The sequence below is a fragment of the Bos javanicus genome, chromosome 20, assembly GCF_032452875.1.
Source record: "Bos javanicus breed banteng chromosome 20, ARS-OSU_banteng_1.0, whole genome shotgun sequence".
Lineage (NCBI taxonomy): Eukaryota > Metazoa > Chordata > Mammalia > Artiodactyla > Bovidae > Bos > Bos javanicus.
In genome coordinates, this window is record NC_083887.1 from 1,495,944 (window position 1) to 1,516,241 (window position 20,298).

Consider the following 20,298-nt stretch of genomic DNA (forward strand, 5'->3'; position numbering starts at 1 on the left):
GAATAAAAAATGTTTTTTTCCTAGCAGTCAGACTTCCTTACCTTTGTCACATGCACTAGGAAGATGATCCAAAGATAGTCAGTGGGTTCAACTTACAGCTATTCCCATCCCAGGAGCACAGTCCCTCTGCTGGTTACCCTGCTGGCAGCTGGCAAGCGAGCCCAAACCTGCTCACCACGCTCGCCATCCCAAAGCGACAGGAAGGGTGCTCTGCAGCTGTTGGCGCCACTGGGACAGTGTCGTCTTTAGATGAGCATGGTCACAGCTGGGATGTGGGAATGGAGCGAGTTTTGCTGCTTTGTAACGATGGCATCTGTGACTTTGGATGTCTCCTCATGGGGGCTTCTGACAAGGATGGGAGAAAATGGTCGCCACTCTCAGAAAGCCGTCCTAGGTCTTCCCCCTACCCATCCCTGCTGGGTTAGGCACTTCTGTGGGCCCTTGTACCCAGAAGAGTAACTACCTCCTCAGTGGTCTTCAGGGCTGTGCTGAGAGCTCCTCTCAGGCAGATCCATTTTGATGTGCTGGGCCCAGGATGTGCACTCAGCAGGTGAATGGTGGTGAAGGGAGAGACAGGGTCCTCCCTTGACCAGCTTCCCTCTGCAGAATCCCCGGACCAGCACTGGGCTTTCTGTTTCAGTCAGTTGTCTTTGGGGAAGTGAGAGACACCCTCGGAGGCCGAGGCCCTGAGCTGAGAGGCTCTTTGCTTTTTGCTTTGCTTCCGTGACGACTTCAGCCAGAAGAGAGACAGAGATCTGGGCACTTTAAATGAATGCAGGTCTGGTGTCTCAGGGGCTTAGAGCTCTGAAATGGGATGGATACCTTTCTGAAAGCCAAAAGGCCATATTTCTGGTCCAAGTGTCAGGAATAGCATGAGCACCATCAGCTCAGGCTGTGAGAGTCAGGGGAGCAGGACTCTGAATCTTGGAGGACTGGTCAGAATCAGCCTGTTTCTGCCCTCAGAGATTCTGTTCTTTCATTCAGCCATCAGACTTCTATTGAACACCTCATAGGCACTCAGGACACAGCATTTACAAAATACAGCCTCTCTCTGTAGCAGCAACAAAAGGCAAGCAAAGGGAACAAATTGTAAATTTCTGAGTGCCTAGTATCTGCCAGGTACACTTTAGAGTACTTTTCATGCCTTAACTCAGCCAAGTCTTATGACCCCTCTATGAGGCAGTTGCTGTTATTATTTCTATCTATTAGATGAGAAAACGGAGACTCACAGGTCGATTAGGTCATTTTGACCAGGAGGCACTGGAATTTGAACCAGGTGACTTGGCTCCAGAATTCTAGCACTTAACCTCTGTCTTCCACTGCCTCCTGGAGGACCATGCCGGTTAGAAAGAGGAAGTAAACAGACACGTGTGTAGGAAGTCATGCATTTCCTGAGAAGAGGAAGAGAAGTGACGGGGTGGGGGGCAGGGCAGGGGTGACACCTGCTCTGCATCGAACAAGACTGGCAGGAATTATTAGGTGAAGAGATCAGAGAGAGAGAGAGAAAAGCTTAGAGGAGCCGAGAGATGAGCATGACTGTGGCTGGAACCTCAGGGTCTGAATGCCAGGTAGAAAAAAATTCAGATTTGTCCAGAGAATGATGGGGAGCCACAGAAAAAGCCATTTCTCTTTTCTTTACCTTAAAATAATATTAATTTTTTGAAAAAAGCGTACAGTAAGGGTTTCCTCCCCTACGCTTTTCTGTCCTGGGTTCATTTGATCACTTTCTGGAGCAGAAGAGAGCTACGGGGCTTACCTCCTAAGGAAAAACTGTCAAAATGCTCTGTTCTCCAAAGTGAATGGTCTGACATCCCAGCAGGAAGCAGCCTCTCCTGACCCTGGTTCAATCCTGCCCCTTGATGACTAAAGCTTCCAGGTTTCAGATGAAACTGATGATGGACAAGCTCTTTGGTATCTAAGGAATGAGGAATCCTCAAATGAATCCTTCAAACCCCAGGATAGCTGGACCTAGGAGAATTTTGTTTTATTCATACATTTTTAGAGTCGAATCCACTTTGGTAAATTTTGAAGAAAAAGGAGCTATAGAGATCTTGGCATTGAGTTATGTGTTGGCTATAGTCCATCTTCTGCCAGGTCTTGGGAGCCTCTGCTCAGCATCAGTCGAATGCATTTATTCACCTTTAGCATCGCCCGCTCAGTAGCACGGCTGTGCAATATAATGAGTCACATCTAGTTGGAAGTTAATTTCCTAATGAATGTGGACAAACGAGTGAGCTTTGGCTCCCTCCTGTTTGCATTTGGATGAGAGGAGAGATGTGCCTTTCAATCCAGTTCTTAAATAAGAGGTGAAAACGCTGCCATTCCCAATCTGGTACTCGATAGTGATTCCTAAGCAGGACCACTGCTGTTGCTTTCAGAGTCTCCATCAGCCCACCTCCCCCTCTTTATGGACAACGGAGTACCTCCATGTCAACATCAAGTGCAAAGGCAGCTTTAAGTTAGGACCTCTGCACACATAAAGCCCGTCCCCCAACCCAGTACTGCTTCTAAGAGCCTGTTAACTAGAACGTATACCATAAAGGTACATTTTTGAGCCATTCTTTTATGTCGGTTCTACAAAATTGGATGTATTTTAAAGATACAGTTTTGTAAATATTTAATGTTCTGCTAATTTGATTTTGAATTGTAAGTGTTAAGTGTTCTGTTTTGGGGTTTTTATGTTTTATTATACTTTGTTAAAAAGGAAAAATTGTACGTTTTAGAATTTTTTATGAGTAAATTTAATGCTGCTGCTGCTGCTGCTGCTAAGTCACTTCAGTTGTGTCTGACTCTGTGTGACCCCATAGACGGCAGCCCACCAGGCTCCCCCATCCCTGGGATTCTCCAGGCAAGAACACTGGAGGGGGTTGCACTGAAAATAGAGTGTAGACAAATACGCCACATTACTTTTTACTAGCTATGTGACATGAAGAAATTATACTCAGTCTTTTCTTCATCTGTAAAACGGAAGTGTTAACAGTACCTCCCTCATAGGGAGGCCTTAATATTAAAGTTAAAGGCCTTAATATGTGTGAGCAATTTAATGTACAGCTTATTGCAAGTGCTGTGTGAGTATTTTGCTGTTATTAGTACCATTGATGCCAATCAGAATGGCAGCTGCAGTTGAAACAAATCAATACCAAACGGGGGAAAATCTTGTGACCCTGAAGTCACAGAGTTAAAGAGCAAGCCATGGATAACAAAGATATATCTGAGATTCCCACCCCCAACAATTATTTTCAAAATAGTATTAATAAACGGTACATGAATACCTTCCCTGCATTATGTATCATATATCATACTGCATTATGTTCTATTATATAAGCATTAAACACATAGAGATAAGGCAAAATTCTCCCTTGACCCCTCCACCTGTCCTAGTCCCAGGGCCCTGCCTCTCCTCACAGATACACATGTTGGTAGTGTTGGTACACGTGTCCATATCTGTCTCTGCACATGCACCCACGTAACACACCTGCCTTGCTTTGTTTTTTCACTAAATACACTCTGGATGCATCTTTTCAAGCTTGATTCCCCCCCACTAATATATATAGTTAAACATATCAGAACTAGGGACTCCTCTGGTGGTCCAGTGGCTAAGACTCCACACTCCCGAGGTAGGGATCCCACATTCGATTCCCGCTCAGGGAACTAGATCCCACATGTTGCAACTAATGCTGGAACTAAAAAATAAAAACAAATATCCCACATACCAAAGTGAAAACCAAAGATCCCATGTGCTAAGACCTGGGTCAGCCAAAGAAAGAAAGACACATATCAAAACTGTGTCATATTTTTAAAGCCCTACTACATGGAATTTCATTACGAATTCCATTACAGATTAGCCATTTTCTCTTTTGACAGACATTTTAGTGTTAACTAGTTAACTAAGTTAATTTTAGTATTTTTTAATACTTTGCTGATACACACGCATCCTTGTTCAAGTGTGGTTGTTTCTCTGGGTTCAGTATCACAGGAAATATGCATTAAATTTTTTTTAATACACACTGCTACAATACCTCCCAGAAAGGCTGATCTATATCACTGTGCCTCCCATCTGCGTGCAAAGCTATCTGTGTAGAGCTGTTCTAAGGGAGCCTATGACTCTCAGAGAGCATGTGAACTTTCTGGTAGAAACTTCTCACCAGTGTTCTGTAGGCTTCCGTCTCCCTTGATTTATCCTCGTCTCACATTCTTGCTTTTCAGAATCCTTGAGCTTGATCTGATTGTCAGAGATGAAGATGGAAATATCCTGGACCCTGATAATACCAGTGTCATCAGCTTGTTCCATGCACATGAAGAAGCGACTGATAAAATCACAGAGCGTATTAAAGAAGAGATGGTGAGCTTTGTGAAACAGACTTTGTTGGCCAAAGGAAGCAGGTTTTAGCACACCATAAGCTTAAAATAATCTAATTAACCAGACTGTACATTATTCAAAGGGACATCTGCCCTATGACCTGAGTTGATCAGTAACAACATGCATTTTATTGTGGTTTATACTCGGATCTTGATTCAGCCCATGAGAGGTTTAATGCCAGGATTTTCTATTCCAGAGAGGAAAAAAGAAGAAATGTAAAAAAAAAAGTAATTGAGTAAATAATTCCAGATGGGGATGAATTTCTAAAAGGCAATCAATTAGGGTTATGTGAAACAGAGTGAATCAGGAGCTATTTTTAAAGGTACCATCAGGAAAGACCTCTCCCAGGAGGGACATCTGAGATGACACTTGTATAATGTGAAGGCAACAGGCCTAGGAAGATTTGGGGATAAGATGTTCAGTGCGGTGGTGGGGGAGGTTGGCATGTGCAAAGGCCCTGAGGTAGGACTGAGCTCTGAATCTTCAAGGAGTAGAAAGGCCAGTATGGATGGGGGCTAAAGAGCAGTGAAAGAGTTTAGGCAATACTTTGGAGAGGCAGGTAGCAGGAGTTAGCTCTCATAGGACCTAAGAGTCATGGGGAAGAATAAGATGTCATTCCAACTGTGGAAGATGTTATTCCAACTGTGGTAGGAAGCCAACAGAAGATTCCAAGGAAACATAATCTTTACAAGGTTAACCTAATCTGATTTATATTTTTTTAAGTATTTTACCACTGTGCATTATTTGAAAGAAATTTTATTTTTACTTTACTGAGATGTAATTTTCATACAATAAAATTAATTCATTTAAAATTGCAATCTAGTGAATCTTATTAATATATAGTGTTGGACAAACTCTACAACAATCAAGGTATAGAATAGTTCCAACATCTTAAAAGTTTCTTTGAGTTTCTTTGCAGTTCAACCCCCCTCTCCAACCCCAAGTCTTGAGCAACCGTCTTCATGACTATACTGTCTTTTCTAGAATTTAATATGAAAGGAATCATATGGTTTTGGTGTTTGACTTCTTTTATTCAGCATGATGCTTTTGAGGTTAATGTTGTTGTGCATATTAGTGTTTTTTCCTTTTCATTGCTCAGTTGCTATACCATTGACCAAGGGTATATATCATATATCAATTGTTAAATATATGGGTTGCTTCTAATTCAGGGCTATTATAACTAATAACGCTATGAACATTTACATACAAAGTTTTGTGTGGGCAAATGTTTTTATTCTTTTTGGGTAATAGTTGTTGGACTGTATGATAAGAGTATGTTTAAGCTCTTAAGGTACTGCCATAGTATTTCCCAAAAGGGCTGCACAGTCTTGGGTTCCCATCAGCAACACATGAGTGCCAGCTTCTCTGCATTCTTAACACTTGATATTGTCAGTCTTTTAACTTCAGTCAGTCTAGTGGTTGTGTAGGGGTACCTAATTGCTGTTTCGAATGTCCCTGAATGATTAGTAATTTTCATGTGCTTACTGGCCTTTACCATTTGTATCTTTTTTTGTGAAGTGTTTGTTCAAATACCTTGCCCATTTTCATTGGGTTGGTTTTCTTATCATTGAGTTGTAGGAATTCTTTGTATATTCCAGATGAAAATTTTTTATCAGATGTATGTTTTGCAAATATATTTTCTCCCAGTGCTTACCTGGGAGAAATGTATCTTTCAATGAGCGAAATATTTAGTTTTGATAAAGTCTGTTTAAGCATTTTTTTCTTTTATATAGTTTGTGCTTTTTATGACACTAAATTTTATGAGAAAGGCTAGATTGTTTGCGATATTCCCCAAGATCAAGATCAAGACAGTCAGAGTGACTTGACTCAGACAAAAGATGCTTTTGGTGGCAGGCCTGAACATAATGTTGAAATCTTTAGGCTCAAAACCTACATAGTTCTCAATATCCTGGGCCACCTTTCCATTGTCCGAAGTGGTGCGGGGCTAATTTTCTCTTTTCCTCTCTTTTCCCTTCCACCTCTCAGTCAAAAGATCAGCCTGATTATGGAATGTATTCCCGGATTTCCTCATCCCCTACCCATAGCCTCTATGTCTTTGTGAGAAACTTTGTGTGCAGAATTGGGGAAGATGCTGAGCTCTTCATGTCTCTCTATGACCCCAACAAGCAAATGGTCATAAGGTAAGTATGTTCGGTATTGCCTGACTTCTATGCATTTGGGAGGTGGGGGTTGGCAGAGCTCCGACCATCTTTTCCTTCCACCGTTACTTGTGGAGAAATTCCCAGCCAGTAGAAAAACAGCCTAACTGAGAATGTGGACATAACTTTTTTTAGGATGTGGGAGTCAGGTGGAAATATTACTTACCATGGCATTTTTTCTAAAAGTAGAGTTATGGTTACATAGTAGGGTTTTTAAATTAAAAAAAAAAAAACATATGTGTATTTTTATTTTTAATTGAAGTATAATTGCTTTACAGTGCTGTATTAGCTTCTGCTGTATCAGCAGATATATTGTGTATCTGCTGTATGTGTACATATACCCCTCCCTCCCACCTGTCCCACCAATCCCACCTCTCCAGGTCATCACAGGGCACTGAGCTAAGTTCCTGTGCTATGCAGCCACTTCCCATTAGCTATCTGTTTTACACACGTTAGTGTTTATATGTCAGTGGTACCATCTCAGTATGTCCCATCCTCTCCTTCCCCTGCTCCGTCCATTCTCTGCATCTGCGTCTCTATTCCTGCATCTGCATCTCTGTTCCTGCATCTGCGTCTCTATTCCTGCATCTGCGTCTCTATTCCTACTCCACAAATAAGTTCATCAGTACCATTTTTCTACATTCCATATATATGTGTTGTTCTTCAACGCTGTCATGTCTGACTCTTTGTGACCCCAGAACTCAGCACCCAGGCTTCCCTCTCCTTCTCCCAGAGTTTGCTCAAGCTCATGTACATTGAGTAGGTGATGCCCTCCAGCCATCTCATCCTCTGTCATCCCCTTCTCCTTCTGCCTTCAATCTTCCCCAGCATCCGGGTCTTTTCCAGTGAGTCAGCTCTTCACATCAGGTGACTAAAATATTGGAGCTTCAGCTTCCACATCAGCCCTTCCAGTGAATATTCAGGATTGGTTTCCTTTGGGACTCAGGAGTCTTCTCTAGCACCACATTTTGAAAGCATAAATTCTTCAGCTCTCAGTCCACCTCTCACATCTGTACATAGCTACTGGAAAAATCATAACTTTGACCATAAGGACATTTGTTAACAAAGTAATGTCTCTGGTTTTAATACCCTAAGTTTGTCATAGCTTTTGTTCCAAGGAACAAGCGTCTTTTAATTTCAGGGCTACAGGCACTGTCCACAGTGATTTTGGAGCCCACGAAAATACTGTCTGCCATTGTTTCCCCATCTATTTGCCATGAAGAGATGGGACTGGATACCATGATCTTAGTTTTTTGAATGTTGAGTTTTAAGTCAGCTTTTTCACTCTCCTCTTTCACCTTCATCAAGAGGCTCTTTAGTTCCTCTTCCCTTTTTTCCATGAGGGTGGTATCATCTGCATATCTGAGGCTGTTGATATTTCTTCTGGCAATATTGATTCCAGCTAATGATTCGTCCAGCTTGGCATTTTGCACAATGTACTCTGTGTATAAGTTAAATAAGCAGAGTGACAGTATACAGCCTTGATGTACTCCTTTTCCAATTTGAACCAGTCCACCTGTTAACTATACAGTATTTGTTTTTCTGTTTCTGACTGACTTCACTCTGTATGACAGACTAGGTTTATCCACATCACACAATAGGGTTTTGTAAGCAATTTTTGATTAATGGAAAACAATGGAAATAATAAGATTCAAACAGATAGCACTGGATAGAATAAAAATATATTTTTAAAAAAGAGAGTTAAGAAATGAATGGTGAAAATGCTGTGTCCTCAATGGCAGTGACAGGCTGGGAGTGTGGGCTCTGTAATCTAGGATCTAGGCAGGTTCACGTTGTGGCCCCACCATTTATTCCTTCTTAGTCTTGGGCAAGCTGTTAATCTTTCTTAAGCCAGAGTGTCCCATTTGCAAAATGCACGTGTCAACCTCACAGGGTCACAGGTTTTTAATAAGAAAAAGTGCACGAGGCACAGGGCCTGTCACATGGTGCTCCAAGTGGCTGTTATTGTAATCACCTCAATTAATTGTTCTTGGGAATGGAAAAGGTAAGGGAACTTCTGGGCACCTCATTTCAAGGAAGGCAAAACAGTGTTGGGAATCTCCTGAGAAAAGACTTTGATGTATCTCTGGCCACCACTGCCAGCCTTGGCCTCTGCTTGTGGCTCAGTCCATCCTTCCTCTCAGGTGACCACTGTCTGTGCCCTCCATTGGGGTTGTGAGCCAACACCTGGTCCCATATTCGAGATCCCAGTTAGTGCAACAGATTGCAGCTGGAGCCTGAGCCGTCTACTGCAATTGAGAATGTGATATCTTCTTACCTTGATTGTGTTGATGAAATTTCTAAGTCATGTCTGACTCTTTGTGACCCCATGAGCTATACCCTGCCAGGCTCCTGTGTCCATAGGATTTCCCAGGCAAGAGTTAAGTGCATTGCCATTTCCTTCTCCAGAGGATCTTCCCAACCCTTCTCCAGGAAGATCCTCCAGGGGATCTTCCCTGTGTCTTCTGCTTGGAAGGCGGATTCTTTACCACCGAGCCACCTGGGAAGCCCCATACAGTTCCTAGTAACTTTACAAAATTCATTTTAGAAAATAATGGCCCTCCTGGAGACAATTATGAAACATAGATTGACTATCTAAGAAGATTAAACTGAAGTCTGTATATGATCCCATATAATCCTCATTACTCCCGGTGATTTGGATGAGACAGTGAGGCTCAGAGAGGTCAAATGACTTGCTCAAGATCACATGTATTTACAAAATGGCAGAGGTGAGATTTCTACCCAGGTCCATCTGACTCCAAAGATAAGCTAGTTTCCAATTTAGTCTGTCACCAAGGAAAGAGTTGTATCAGATATCCTCAGTGGGTCTCACCAGGGTCTTAGCACTGTATGCTGCTGCTGCTGCTGCTAAGTCGCTTCAGTCGTGTCCGACTCTGTGCGACCCCAGAGACAGCAGCCCACCAGGCTCCCCTGTCCCTGGAATTCTCCAGGCAAGAACACTGGAGTGGGTTGCCTTTTCCTTCTCAAATGCATGAAAGTAAAAAGTGAAAGTGAAGTTGCTCAGTCGTGTCCGACTCCTAGCGACCCCATGGACTGCAGCCTACCAGGCTCCTCCATCCATGGGATTTTCCAGGCAAGAGTACTAGAGCGGGGTGCCATTGCCTTCTCCGTATCACTGTATGGTGGAAAACTATTTTTTATAGCAAACTTAAATCCCTAATTTAAAGAATCAGTCCAGCTCCTCTGGCTAGGCCTCAGCAGACACCGAGCAAGTGTTCCTGCTTCCTTAGCGCCCACCGTGAGATGCTGGGCATGTCATAGGCTCCTTGCTATTCCCTGCCAGCTGCTCCCAAGACACCTGTGACAAAGATCATGAAAGTGCTCCTTGCCTCTCGAAAAACACAAGGATTCCTCATAGCTGAATTGACAAGGGTGCCTGGCCTACTGGCTCATCGAAGTGATGGATGGCCTGAACCAGCTCTGGGGAGGGAAGCAATGGATCAGTGAGATGGCAGCTCTGTTCCCTGATGTGCCACATCAAATGATGTGCTCGACGGGGCATGCCTGAGTGATGCCTCTGAGAGAGCTGGAGACACAGAGGAGCCCTCGGGAGAGGGAGGGATGAGGAGGAGGGACACGAGGGGGTAGAGCCCACCCTCTACCAAAGAATGAAGGAAAAAAAGAGTAGAAAACAAAGAAAGAAGAGGGCAGGCACAATACAGGGAAGGGGCTGGGGAACTGGGAAGCACTCCCCGTGTCAGTCTGAAGCTGGGTAGCTGTTATTTCCTTGCTGCTGCTGCTGCTGCTGCTAAGTCGCTTCAGTCGTGTCCGACTCTGCGCGACCCCATAGACAGAATCCCACCAGGCTCCCCCGTCCCTGGGATTCTCAAGGCAAGAACACTGGAGTGGGTTGCCATTTCCTTCTCCAATGTGTGAAAGTGAAAAGTGAAAGTGAAGTCTCTCAGTCGTTTCCAACTCTTCACAACCCCATGGACTGCAGCCTAATTATACTAATCTTCTAAGTTAAAGAAGTACTAGAAAAATGGTATAGGTGATTGGATTTGCAAAGCAGAGATAGAGACAGACGTAGAGAACCACAGTATGGATACTGGGGTAAATGGAGGGGTGGGAGAAATTGGGAGATTGGGATTGACATATATATACTATTGATACTGTGTCTAAAATAGATAACGAATGAGAACCTATTGTATAGCACAGGGAACTCTAATCAGTAATCAATACTTAATGCGCTGTGGTGACCTGAATGGGAAGGAAATCCAAAAGGGAGGAGAAATATGTATACATGTAGGTGATTGATTTTCTGTATAGTAGAAAGTAGCACAACATTGTAAAGCAAACATACTCCAATAAAAATAAATTAAAAAAAAAGCAGTGCTAGATTTCCTGACCTTGCTGATGCAGCTGGACTGACTAGCCTGAGCCAGGCAGGGCTGTGTGTACAGTGTACTGCTGCTAGAAGCTGTGAGTTGATGAATGATCAGCTGTCAGAACTGTGTGACTGCTCTTCATACGAACTGTCAGCGGGTGCTCCCTACTGTAAGAATCAAGCCAAAATCTTTACATCCTATGTGGCCTACATGGTCTGGCCTATCCTTCTAATTTTTCTCTGGCAACTTTTCCCTTGGATCTGCTTTTTAGATGCATAAGCTCCATCCTGTCTCAGGGCCTTTGCACACGTTGTTGCTTTGCCCGAACCATTTCTTTTTCCCACTCTCTTTGCCTGGCCAACTTTATTTACATGTCATATCCTCAGCAAAGACCCCCCTAACTACCCAGACTAGGGCTGGTTCTTCTGATGTACATCCTCACAACATCCTGAACGTTTCCTTTATAGCATGATTGCATATATATATATATATATATATATATATATATAGTTGTCATGACTGCATGTAAATCATTACTTAAGTGTATATTAAATACTGGCTAAGGCCCTCTGTGGCCCATCACAGTGTGACATTCATTCAAGGAGATGGTCCTACATCCAGTGGGTTCAATGGATTACTTAAAATCATTCAAATCTTTACTCAAGTCTTGAAAAGGGAATAAGGTGGGAAGGGCAAATACATTCTTTTTGGGGGGGCTGTGCTGTATGGTTTGTGGGATCTTAGTTCCCCAACCAGGGATTAAACCCAGGCCCTCAACAGTGAGAGCATGGAGTGCTAACCACTAGACTGCCAGGGAATTTTAATATATTCTTAATATATTCTTTTTGTTTGTTTTTTAATGATTTTTTTCTTTTTTATTATTACTATTGACATAATTCACATAACAGAAACTTTGCCACTTTTTAACATACAATTCAATGGTTTTAGTATATTTTTAATTTTGTTCAACCATCCCTACTATGTAATGTTAGAGCATTTCCATCACCCCAATAGTAAGACTCGTACCCATTAGCAGTCACTCCCAATTCCCTTGTTCTTAACCCCACTGACAACCACTAATCAACTTTCTGTCTCAACAGACCTGCCTATTCTGGACATTTAATATAAATGGAATCATATAATATGTGGCCTTTTGTGTCTGTATTCTTTCACTTAATATGTTAGAGATTCATCCATGTTATAGCAATTGTCAATCAGTACTATATTCCCTTTTATGGCTTAGTGAGATTCTGTTGAATGGATATACCACATTTTTTTAATCCATTCATCAGCTGATATACATTTAGGTTGTTTCCACTTTTTGGCTATTATGAATAACTCTGTTATGAACATCCATGTATAAGTTTTTGTATGAATATATGTCTTTATTTCTCCTAGGTAGAGACCTAGGAGTAGAATCGCTGGGTCACATGACAATTCTATGTTTAACTTTTTAAGGACCTGCCACAGTGGCTGCACATCAATATATTCTTAATGTCCAACGAAACACATAAAAATCCTTTCCCTTGAGAGGAAAGGATCCTTTCCCTCTGCCACTCTTTATCACCTCTACATAGAAAACTGCTGCTCTTCAAAAACATTAGGCAGCTGAGTTAGAATTCGCTTGCTGGATAGGAGGGGGAAAGAGGTTGTGAACACACATATGTTAGTAATTCCATGGTCTGGCTGGTCTCACGTCTGCCTCTCTGATGGCACTGTGATCTCCTGGAGGAAGGGACAGACAGGGAGAGTCTGTCTCAGATGCTCCCGTGTCCCCAGCAAGCAGCATGGTGTCGGGCCCACAGCAGAGGCTCAGTGGGTATCTTTACTGCATGACTGTTGAGACCCCTGACGGTAACAGGCTGCACTTCTCTTCCCACAGTGAGAACTACCTGGTGCGATGGGGCAGCAGGGGCTTCCCGAAGGAGATCGAGATGCTCAATAACCTGAAGGTGGTCTTCACGGTAGGTGTGTGCAGTCCTCTGGGTGCCACATCCCACACTTACCAGCCCAGAGTCTTGGAAACGGGGCTGGTCAGTGGTCAGCAGGAAGCGTGGCCTTGGTGCAGAGCTGTGTTCTGGGGTCTCTGCAAAGAGGAAACTTGGGAAGGTGGATCTCCTCCTGGCTCCCTCTTCTTCACTGCCTCTCTCCTTTTCACCTGTGTGCACGCAGTGAAGAGCACGTGTAAACAAGCATACACCTCTTCCAGCAATAATGTTTAGGTGAACTAGATACAGCAGATTCAGATTGATTCACAGTTAACATGAGTTCCTGCTTTCTGTTCAGACCCTCTAAAAAACCTTTACAAAATACTTGATATTAATAAGGGCCTTTCTAGAACATTGACTGCCTTGGTAAATTGGATATTCTGAACACAATTAAGTCATAGATGACTAAGGCTCTTACGGTTCCCTGGGATCATCCTTTTAAATACCAATACTCACCAGGGAACACATAAGTAGAAATGTTGAAATCAGTTGTTATTTGGATGATTTATCTCGAGAGTGACTTGGCCTTTTAGTTCTAAAAGGGAGAAATACTGGAAAGAAGGAGATAAGGGTTATCATTTCCTGCAGAAACCCACTCTTTCCCTATTTCCACCAAGGTGTGTTCAGAGTATGATCTTAAAATATCCAAGAATATTGGTGTTTTCTGCAAGTGTCTTTGGGGAGAAGAGAATTTATGAGATTTTTCACTGTGTTGCATGTGAAAAAGGGAGATTTCAGAGGAGGAGCTGGGGAGAGATCTGGGCATGGATCAAACCCGTGGGTTTGATCCAGGAGTGACCAACATGCTAGATTAACCTACCTTGCTCCACAATAATTTTCCATTTACAGCCCATTAAGTTCTATGTCTTATGTTGTGTTGCAATTAGATTGGAGCACAGCTGATTTATTTTGTTTGTTAGTTCCTGAAAAATGGGCCAGAGGCCTGGAATAAGATCATAGATCCTAATTGCTTACACAAAAGTTTTCTTGGCATATATAAATGTGCCTCAGTGCTCTTTATCTATTATTAGTTAGAAGGAGGAACCTATTTATTTTCTTGATAAATAGGAGAATCCCATGGAGCTTCCTGATTAAACCAGGAGACAGATGTTTCACAAGAGGGAGAGAGACAGGGAATCAATCAGTGGTTCATTTTGCAGAGAACCAATTCATGATGCAAACATGCAGGAAAGGGCATTGGTAAGTTTGTGTCATTCAGTAGTAATGAGACGTGATCCTGCCTTAGTGGAATTCTGCCTGTGCCTCTACCTCTTCTTCCCACAGCAGATGAACTTGAGAACCTTGGTTGACTGGCTTAACTGCTGACACTTCGCTCTCTTGAAATGATGGGAGTCTTCATTTCAGGGCAGGAAAGGTCATGGCGCTCTAGCTTCTTCTGTTGACTCAAGTGCTACCAGTGAGCACCTGCACTTTGTAAGCTCTGAGCTGGGTGCTGAGGATGCGGCAGCAGGTGAACTGGTGGCTCCTGGCTCCGGGTGTGATGGGGAGGTTCAGACAGTGATTCAATGAGTAAATAAACAAGAGACATGTCAGGAGGCCATCCATGCAATGCAGATAATTAAAGCTGGCTGATGTGATGGCGTTTGACTGGGAATTATGTCCAGCTGGAAATTGAGATGATGTTTAAGTTAGGGATGAGATATGACTTGGCAGGCATGTGCCTTGGTGGCCTCATTTCTCTTGTCTCTGGATGTCAGCTCTTCCTAGTTTCTTCTTTGGGGGTAGAGCCCGAGGAACTGGCACATGGGGTGGGCAAATGCTGGATTTCCCTTCCATCTGCTTCCTGAGCATTCACCTTCTGGTTCTATAAGAGGAAAGGAGCCTATACACAAGGTTCCTCAGATTTTCCCCAGCTGAGGGGTTGCTGCTAACACACGCAGGACAACACTGAATGGTAATATGAGCACTAGTGTGTCAGTTGCTCAGTCATATCTGACTGTTTGCAACCCCATGGACTGTAGCCCACCAGGCGCCTCTGTCCATGGGATGCTCCAGGCAAGAATACTGCAGTGGGTAGCCATTCCCTTCTCCAGGGGATCTTCCCAACCCAGGGATTGAACTGAGGTCTCCTGCACTGCAGGCGAATTCTTTACTGTCTGAGCCACCAGGAACGCCCTAAAGGAGCAAGAACGAATTACTAAATCAGGTAGCATGTGTCTGACGGGTTCTTGTCCTGCCTCAGTTTCCCCAAATGTCTGAGATTTGTGAGGCCGAAGTAAAAGTGTTTGGCAGACAGCAGAGGTTGAAGCCTACTTCTGAACCTGCTTGCTTTTACACCCTCCAGGGAATGACTTGTGTTCAAGCATTTTTACTTGTTTTTATAGCAGTAAGATTCCTCAATACCAAGGGTCTTTGATGAGACAGCTCTTAAAGATCTGATTCTTCTTTTGAGCAAGTGAAATTTTTTCTCACAGAAAAGGGGTAAAAAGGGAGCCTACCTAGGAGACTTATATGATTACCTAGTGTATTAATTTTCTAGGGCTACTGTTACAAAGTACCACAGATGGTGTGGCTTCAGTCAGTTTGTTCAGTCGGTCAGTCGTTTCCAACTCTTTGAGATCCCATGGACTGCAGCATGCCAGGCTTCCTTGTCCATCCCTGAGTTTACTCAAACTCATGTTTATTGAGTCGATGATACCATCCAACCGTCTCACCCTCTGTCGTCCCCTTCTCATCTCACCCTCAAATTTTTCCAGCATCAGGCTCTTTTCAAATGAGTCAGTTCTTCACATCAGGTGACCAAAATATTGGAGTTGCAGCTTCAGCATCAGTCTTTCCAGTGAATATGCAGGACTGGTTTCCTTTAGGATGGACTGCTTGGGTCTCCTTGCAGTCCAAGGGATTCTCAACAGTCTCTCCAACACCACAGTTCAAAAGCATCAGTTCTTCGGTGCTCGGCTTTCTTTATAGTCCAACTCTCACATGCATACATAACTACTGGAAAAACCATAGCTTTGACTAGATGGACCTTTGTCAGCAAAGTAATGTCTCTGCTTTTCAATATGCTGTCTAGGTTGATCATAACTTTTCTTGCAAGGAGCAAGTATCTTTTAATTTCATGGCTGCAGCTACCATTTGCCGTGATTTTGGAGCCCAAAAATAAAGTCTGTCACTGTTTCCCCATCTATTTGCCATGAAGTGATGGGACCAGATGCCATGATCTTCGTTTTCTGAATGTTGAGCTTTAAGCCAGCTTTTTCACTCTCCTCTTTCACTTTCATCAAGAGGCTCTTTAGTTCTTCTTCACTTTCTGCCATAAGGGTGGTGTCATCTGCATATCTGAGGTTATTGATATTTCTCCCGGGAATCTTGATTCCAGCTTGTGCTTCTTCTAGCCCAGCGTTTCTCATGATGTACTCTGCATATAAGTTAAATAAGCAGGGTTGGCAATATACAGCCTTGACATACTCCTTTCCTGGTTTGGAACCAGTCTGTTGTTCCATGTCCAGTTCTAAGTGTTGCTTCTTAACCTGTACACAGATTTTTCAGGAGGCAGTTCAGGTGGTCTGGTATTCCCATCTCTTGAAGAATTCTCCACAGTTTGTTGTGACCCACACAGTCAAAGGCTTTGGCATAGTCAATAAAGCAGAAGTAGATGTTTTTCTGGAATTCTCTTGCTTTTTCTATGATCCAGTGGATGTTGGCAATTTGATCTCTGGTTCCTCTGCCTTTTCTAAATCCACCTGGAACATCTGAAAGCTCATGGTTCACATACTGTTGAAGCCTGGCTTGGAAAATTTTGAGCATTACTTTACTAGTGTTTGAGATGAGTGCAATTGTGTGGTAATTTGAACTTTCTTTGGCATTGCCTTTCTTTGGGGTTGGGATGAACATTGTCCTTTTGCAATCCTGTGGCTACTGCTGAGTTTTCCAAATTTGCTGGCATATTGAGTGCAGCACTTTCACAGCATCATCTTTTAGGATTTGAAATAGCTCAACTGGAATTCTGTCATCTCCACTAGCTTTGTTCATAGTGATGATTCCTAAGGCCCACTTGACTTTGCATTCCAAGATGTCTGGCTCTAGGTTAGTGATCACACCATCATGATTATCTGGGTCAGAAGATCTTTTTTTGTATAGTTCTTCTGTGTTTTCTTGCCACCTCTTCTTCATATCTTCTGCTTCTGTTAGGTCCTTTATTGTGCCCATCTTTGCATGAAAAGTTACCTTGGTATCTCTAATTTTCTTGAAGAGATCTCTAGTCTTTCCCATTCTGTTGTTTTCCTCTATTTCTTTGAATTGATCACTGAGGAAGGCTTTCTTATCTCTCCTTGCTATTCTTTGGAACTCTGCATTCAAATGGGTATATCTTTCCTTTTCTCCTTTGCCTTTTGCTTTTCTTCTTTTCTTAGCTATCTGTAAGGCTTCCCCAGACAACCGTTTTGCCCTTTTGCATTTTTTTATTGGGGATGGTCTTGATCACTGCCTCCTGTACAATGTCACAAACCTTCGTCCATAGTTCATAAGGCACTCTATCAGATTTAATCTCTTGAATCTATTTGTCACTTCCACTGTATCATCGAAAGGGATTTCATTTAGGTCATACCTGAATGGTCTAGTGGTTTTCCCTACTTTCTTCAATTTCAGTCTGAATTTGGCAATAAGGTGTTCATGATCTGAGCCACAGTCAGCTCCTGATCTTGTTTTTGCTGACTGTATAGAGCTTCTCCATCTTTGGCTGCAAAGAATATATTCAGTCTGATTTGGGTGTTGACCGTCTGGTAATGTCCATGTGTAGAGTCTTTTCTTGTGTTGTTGGAAGAGGGTGTTTGCTGTGACCAGTGCGTTCTCTGGGCAGAACTCTATTAGACTTTGCCCTGCTTCATTCTGTACTTTAAAGCCAAATTTGCCTGTTACTCCAGGTATTTCTTGACTTTCTACTTTTGCATTTCAGTCCCCTATAATGAAAAGGACATCTTTTTTGGGTGTGAGTTCTAGAAGGTCTTGTAGGTCTTCATAGAACCATTCAACTTCAGCTTCTTCAGCATTACTGGCTGGGGAATAGACTTGTATTACTGTGACATTAAATGGTTTGCCTTGGAAATGAACAGAGATCATTCTGTCGTTTTTGAGATTGTATCCAAGTACTGGATTTCGGAGTCTTTTGTTGACTATGATGGCTACTCCATTTCTTCTAAAGGATTCTTGCTCCCTGTAGTAGATATAATGGTCATCTGAGTTAAATTCACCCATTCCAGTCCATTTTAGTTGGCTGATTCCTAAAATGTCTATTTTCACTCTTGCCATCTCCTGTTTGACCACTTCCAATTTGCCTTGATTCATGGACCTAGCATTCCAGGTTCCTATGCAGTATTGCTCTTTTCAGCATTGGACTTGACTTCTGTTACCAATCACATCCACAGCTGGGTGTTGTTTTTGCTGAAACAATAAGAATTTAGTTTCTCGCAGTTTCAGTGCCTGGAAGTCCAAGACCTAGGTGTTGGCAGTGTTGGCTTCTTTGGAGGCTTCTCCCCTTGGCTTGCAGATGGCCACATTCTCCTTGTGTGCTCACACGTTCTTCGGTGTTTGTGTCCCAAGGTCCTTATAAGGACACCGGTCATATTGGAATAGTGTCTACCCTAATGACCTCATTTTAGCTTAATCACCTCTCTAACCTCCCTGTCTCCAAGTACAGTCATGTTCTGAGACGTGGGAGGTCAACATATGAGTTTGGTGGTGGGTGGGGGTGGGGTGGCATAATTCGTCCTGTAACATTTAGGAGGGGACCTGTCAGGTGACAGGGATTCTGTAGCTCTGAAATGATTCTGAAAGACACCAACATAGATATTTCAAGATATAAAAAATTCCTCCTGGGAGAGGAGAAGTAATTAGAGATGGAGATCATTATGAGGGAAACAGGACCTGAGCTTTCAAGAATGGAAAGGATGTGGATATATAGAGGAATAAGAGGTAATCTTTAGAGGCAGAGGTACAGACGAGGGCTTAGGAAGAAAGATCTGGAGTTGAAAGTGGGCAATGTGTGTTTGTGGAGTGAGAAAGAAATCTTTGTGACAAAAATAGAGTACTTGCATGCAGAGAATAGTGGGGAATCAGTGGGATAGGATAGCTGGAAATATATTATGTCCAGGACCTTTCACATCAGCTGGGGAAAATTAACACTAACAGGGTAAGAAATAGGGAGCTATTACCATTGTAGGGGGAAGAGAAATGAAATACTGAACATGGTTTCTAAAGATGAGTTTCAGGGGGATTTCAGGGTGAGTTGGAGGAAGGCGTCAGACAGGCCAGAGAAGAGGCTGTCCCACTGGCTGGCTGTGAGATGATTGGCAACTCAAACTCAGTTGCCTACTGAGCAAGGCAAGAAATGCAAATGAGGGGAGGGGCTTCTGTGGTTAGAAAGCCCCCTCTGCCCAACGTTCTCTGTTTCCCTTCCACTGGGAGACTTGGGAGAATCTATTCTTCTACCTGTGAGAGGCCAGACCTTGTATCAGTGAAGGGTTTTCCAGGGAAATGAAACCAATAAGATACATAAATACATAGATTTATTTTAAGAATTTGGCTCATGTGACTGTGAGGGGCTCACACGTCTGAAATCGGTAGGGCTGGACAGCAGTCTGAAAACTTAGGGAAGATTTATACATTGCAGTGTCTTGAGGCAGACTTCCTTCTTCTCTAGGAAACCTCAGGTTTTGCTCTTAAGACCTTCAACTGATTAGATGAGCCCCACTTACATCATGGAAGGAAATGCCCTTTACTTAAAGTCAACTGATTTTAGATACTAATCAGACCTACAAAATACATCATAGATACATCCAGTCTAGTGTTTGACCAAGCAGCTAGGCAGCACAGCCTATCCGTGTTGACACATAAAATGTAACCGTGACAGCCCCCAAGCAGGAATTGTGGACCATGTTGAGGCCATGTCTTGTTCCCAGAAACTCTATGTCTCTCCCTCTTTCTCCCACACCAGCCATAGTGAAAAGCTGGGGATGGCTGCTTTACTAGGCTCTGGCCCTGATGTCAGCAGACAGGTCGTTCCCAGTACATATGCCTGCATGAAAATTAACTTGGAAGAGAAGTAACTCTTCTCTTGGAGAAGGTGATGGCACCCAACTCCAGTACTCTTGCCTGGAAAATCCTGTGGACTGAGGAGCCTGGTAGGCTGCAATCCATGGGGTTGCTGAGAGTCGGACTCGACTGAGCGACTTACCTTTCACTTTTCACTTTCATCCATTGGAGAAGGAAATGGCAACCCATTCCAGTGTTCTTGCCTGGAGAATCCCAGGGACGGGGAGCCTGGTCGGCTGCCGTCTATGGGGTCACACAGAGTCGGACACGACTGAAGCGACTTAGCAGCAGCAGCAGCAACTCTTCTCTAGTGAGGCCAGAACCAGGGATCTCTGCTCTGATGCCAACAACATGCCTCAACATTCCTTCTCCAGCTGAATCTCATCTGGAAG

The 20,298-nt window shown here is 43.2% G+C and overlaps 1 protein-coding gene across 2 annotated transcripts in view; it reads left to right on the forward strand.

Moving 5' to 3' along the window:
* DOCK2 (dedicator of cytokinesis 2) overlaps nt 1-20,298 on the forward strand; it is a 458,739-nt gene that overhangs the window by 36,482 nt on the left and 401,959 nt on the right. For both annotated transcript variants that reach the window (XM_061393166.1, XM_061393167.1), the window contains 3 exons: nt 4,207-4,342; nt 6,347-6,501; nt 12,751-12,832. In XM_061393166.1, the coding sequence (XP_061249150.1) occupies nt 4,207-4,342; nt 6,347-6,501; nt 12,751-12,832 (373 nt within the window). The remainder of the gene's footprint in view (nt 1-4,206; nt 4,343-6,346; nt 6,502-12,750; nt 12,833-20,298) is intronic.